This window comes from Argopecten irradians, chromosome 14 (assembly GCF_041381155.1).
Source record: "Argopecten irradians isolate NY chromosome 14, Ai_NY, whole genome shotgun sequence".
NCBI classification, from domain to species: domain Eukaryota; kingdom Metazoa; phylum Mollusca; class Bivalvia; order Pectinida; family Pectinidae; genus Argopecten; species Argopecten irradians.
The window spans coordinates 18,747,840-18,751,959 of record NC_091147.1 but is presented as its reverse complement, the minus strand read 5'-3'; the positions used below and the strand labels follow the sequence as shown (position 1 = coordinate 18,751,959).

At 37.3% G+C, this 4,120-nt stretch overlaps 1 protein-coding gene across 1 annotated transcript; it reads left to right on the top strand.

Moving 5' to 3' along the window:
* The first annotated feature begins 501 nt into the window (after positions 1-501).
* On the top strand, positions 502-1,400 carry LOC138307084 (sporozoite surface protein 2-like). The gene is made up of 2 exons (XM_069247711.1): positions 502-509; positions 827-1,400. Exons 1-2 carry the CDS (start codon positions 502-504, stop codon positions 1,398-1,400), a joined length of 582 nt encoding a protein of 193 aa, XP_069103812.1.
* Positions 1,401-4,120: the final 2,720 nt, after the last annotated feature.

Genomic DNA, 4,120 nt, shown 5'->3' with positions numbered 1-4,120 from the left:
AAATTACTAAAACAATTTGGGTTTAATTCAAGTTACAGTGACATAGGTATATAAGTTTATAGCTAGGTAAAGGAAAATACAATTAGATTTAATAGAAGCTTAGACCCCAACTGTGGAAGGATGTAATTTCACAGTAAATCAAAGAGAATTACACTCAAAGTCTATGTGTTATTGACATTAGCAACCCTGAAGGATTGCATTGTAGACACATCTGAAGGAATTTCTGAATCAGCACAGCTAAACAATGAGAGTTTAAAGAAACTGTTAATGTAATCCAATGGCAGGTTGAAGATTGACGTGTATGTAATTAGAAAGTTTACCATATATGGTATAAATAATCAATACGACATCTCGACTTTGAAAATCATTCATCTTTTACACTGGTGAGGTTTGGATTGACATCAGGCTATGTACCACACGAACGAACGCATGCATCAGAATGTGTGTTTATTGTACGATGAGACCTAAGTTATCACGCATTAACGTGATACACAATTCAAAATGATCAGGTAAAGCACATATACACAGGACTCAAACACATCTGCACGAGAAAACTATATGACACACATAAAACACACATACACAGGACACACATACTTCAAAACGACATCAACATATGATACACACAAAATCATCAAATCCCTACACATATCCCATGCCTATTCTATTGAACATCCTGAAACCAAAGGTTCCTTTTATATTTGGCCACTTAGGGTGTCTATTAGACTGTTTGTTTCTATATGTTTTACAGCTGAGGGAGCTAAGATCATTTAGAGCCAATTTAGAACTAACTGTTAGTAGTTAATATACTACATTTACTATATAGTAACAAATTTTACCCCAAACATCCCAAACCAACAAATTCCCAACCAACCACTTCCAAACCAACATATTCCCAATCAAGCACTTCAAACCAACAAATTCCCAATCAAGCACTTCCAAACCAACAAATTCCCAACCAACCACTTCCAAACCAACAAATTCCCAACCAACCAATTCCAAACCAACAAATTCCCAACCAACCACTGACAAACCAACAAATTCCAAACCAACCACTGACAAACCAACAAAGTCCCAAACAACTACTTCCAAACCAACAAATTCCTAACCAACCACTGACAAACCAACAAATTCCAAACCAACCACTGACAAACCAACAAATCCCAACCACATCCAATTCCCAACCAACCATTCCAAACCAACAAATTCCCAACCAACATTCAAACCAACAAATTCCCAACCAACCACTTCCAAACCAACAAATTCCAACCAACCACTTCCAAACCAACAAATTCCCAACCAACCACTTCCAAACCAACAAATTCCCAACCAACCACTTCCAAACCAACAAATTCCCAACCAACCACTTCCAAACCAACAAATTCCCAACCAACCACTGACAAACCAACAAATTCCCAACCAACCAATTCCAAACCAACAAATTCCCAACCAACCAATTCCAAACCAACAAATTCCCAACCAACCACTTCCAAACCAACAAATTCCCAACCAACCAATTCCAAACCAACAAATTCCCAACCAACCAATTCCAAACCAACAAATTCCCAACCAACCAATTCCAAACCAACAAATTCCCAACCAACCAATTCCAAACCAACAAATTCCCAACCAACCAATTCCAAACCAACAAATTCCCAACCAACCAATTCCAAACCAAACATTTCATCTCCTATATCTAGACTGTAACATGCTCTATAATGATATATCACACCCTCAACACCTGAACCATCAAACACCTGAAACATCCGCAACACGCTTCTCCACAGATCTCTTCTTCAGGTCAATTAAGTACAATATTAAATGTTGCCTCTTTAAAACACTGATCCCTCAAACCAAAAGATCTTTTTTCAAGACACATCTGAATGGTCACTATCATTCAGGTGATACAATATTTTGCAGATTATTTTCCGTTTGTGATTGTGGGAATCAACTGCTGATAAAAGCCTGTACTTGTCTGACTGGACTCGGTACAGTAGGGTAATAAGTTCTACTCTCCAACCACCCTGGTATAATTGGTCTGCAATGAGCCAACCAGACCCTACAAATCACAACACAGGCTAGCCAACTATATATATGGTAACAGTATCTTACGTTCCACTTCTCAGAAAATGCTCGGAAAATGCTATTTAAATTCCTACAGAGGAAAACCTAACCAATTCTAGCATACATTCAACAAAATGGCCAAAGGCTACACTGAGAGAAGGGACTGTAGTACAAAGTTCACAACCGTAAATGATTTATCAGTTTTATATTTTCTATATTACTGGATGGAGCTTTAAATTTGTAGAGTCAATATAATGCCTTTTCAACGACAGGAAATTTTCACTGGTGTTAAATTTGTGGTTCATGTACTTTGTGAATTACACAATACTATTGTTATGGTATATTTGTTGGTAATTAGAATCCATGAAGTTCAGTTAATATGAAGAAAGCAAAATTAAACCAGCCACGAAACTTAACCCATGTACAGGAAACTATTCCATTTTATCCTAAAATAGCTTTGCACTGACATTGTACATAACTGTCCTGTACATATCCCATCAATGTCCTGTACATATCCCATCAAAATCATTTGATTATGGCCTCAATGTCATAAAGAGTTACATGAACACCAAGGTCATGTAGTCATGGACTCATGTCATGTAAATCATAAGCATCATGTTTATGACTCCTAATGTTACAAAATCTGTATCATACAAGGTTCATGTAGCCTAAGACCCAACGACGTCATGTACATCATAAGTATTATGTACATCATGACCCACAACGTTTTAAAATCTGTGTCATATCAGGGTCATGTAGCCAAGAGCTCCATGACGTCATGGCGACGTTAGGTATAATCCTAGAGGAATTGACAGTGTAAGGTTAAGAGATATTGATAGGTGTGGGGGCTATACTGCCTGGCACTAACATATGGGGCCTGGACAGACATATACCTCTGTACAATTACGTTCTTTATTGACGTAATCGTCAGTAGGTTGAACTTTGGTATATCTATTGAGTCTGGCTCGGCCAGTTCGTGGTGGTAGGGAGCTGGTACCTCCGATCCTCATCTACAACATTCTATTCCCGAGTCAATTAGTCAACACTACAGATAAAGTTCTACCTTACTACAAATAACACTACAGATAAACTTCTACGTTACTACACAAAACCTAAACTGTTTGCTATTCTTGGTCTGCAACACATAAAATCAACATTTATGCAAATTCTCATCACAATCAAAGGGATGTTACTCTAATTCATATTGAGTGGCATATCAAACGACCATTGTTTAGCCTGTTGCTATGAACACAGAGACAAAAACTGCCTAGTAACCTTCATCTATCATGTGGTGTAAACACAGAGTATAGCATTATGTAACAGCTCTCTGAAGTCTGCTACAATGTATTACTCATAGTCAGAGTTAAATCTATATGCCATATGAAAAAGAGAATTGAATGTCCCAAGGAAGACTTCAACGTCGCTTATTTCTAAAATTGCAATTACTTTTAAGCAATCCCAAAACAACAAACATCAACAGGATATATGTAGTTTCCAAACATATCTGTCTGATTAAGTTAACATACAATGTGTTGTTGCCCATGGTAACCATGGTTAACAACGCTGTGTTACTTACCAACATGGAAATGAGACAATCCTCATCGTACAAAATAGTATCCACGTATTTCTTGAAACTCACGGATCTTCCTTTATGTCGAGAACGGAATTGCCACCACGAAAACATGGCACGCAGGTAACCTTGACCTTTGGCCTCTGGAATCATGTTTATATCACCTGTGCGAGCAGTTAACATCTCGTAACAATACAAATCATGTTTCTTACAGATATACTTCTTGATTTCTTTCACATAACATATATTTTGCAGTTTCATTGAAAACTTTCACAAAATTGAATTCCATGCAGACCTTCCAAGTCGTTTTGACAAATGACCTTTTAAAACCTAAACAAAAACTCAATTGGCAATCTATGTGTGTCTATTTGACATTAGTCGACTATTCCATCATGTATGTATTTTAACACCTAATGAGATCCAGTTCAATATGATGTCCGATAGATAGAGACATAAGTGAAGCATGATCGCCCAGATGGGATGTCC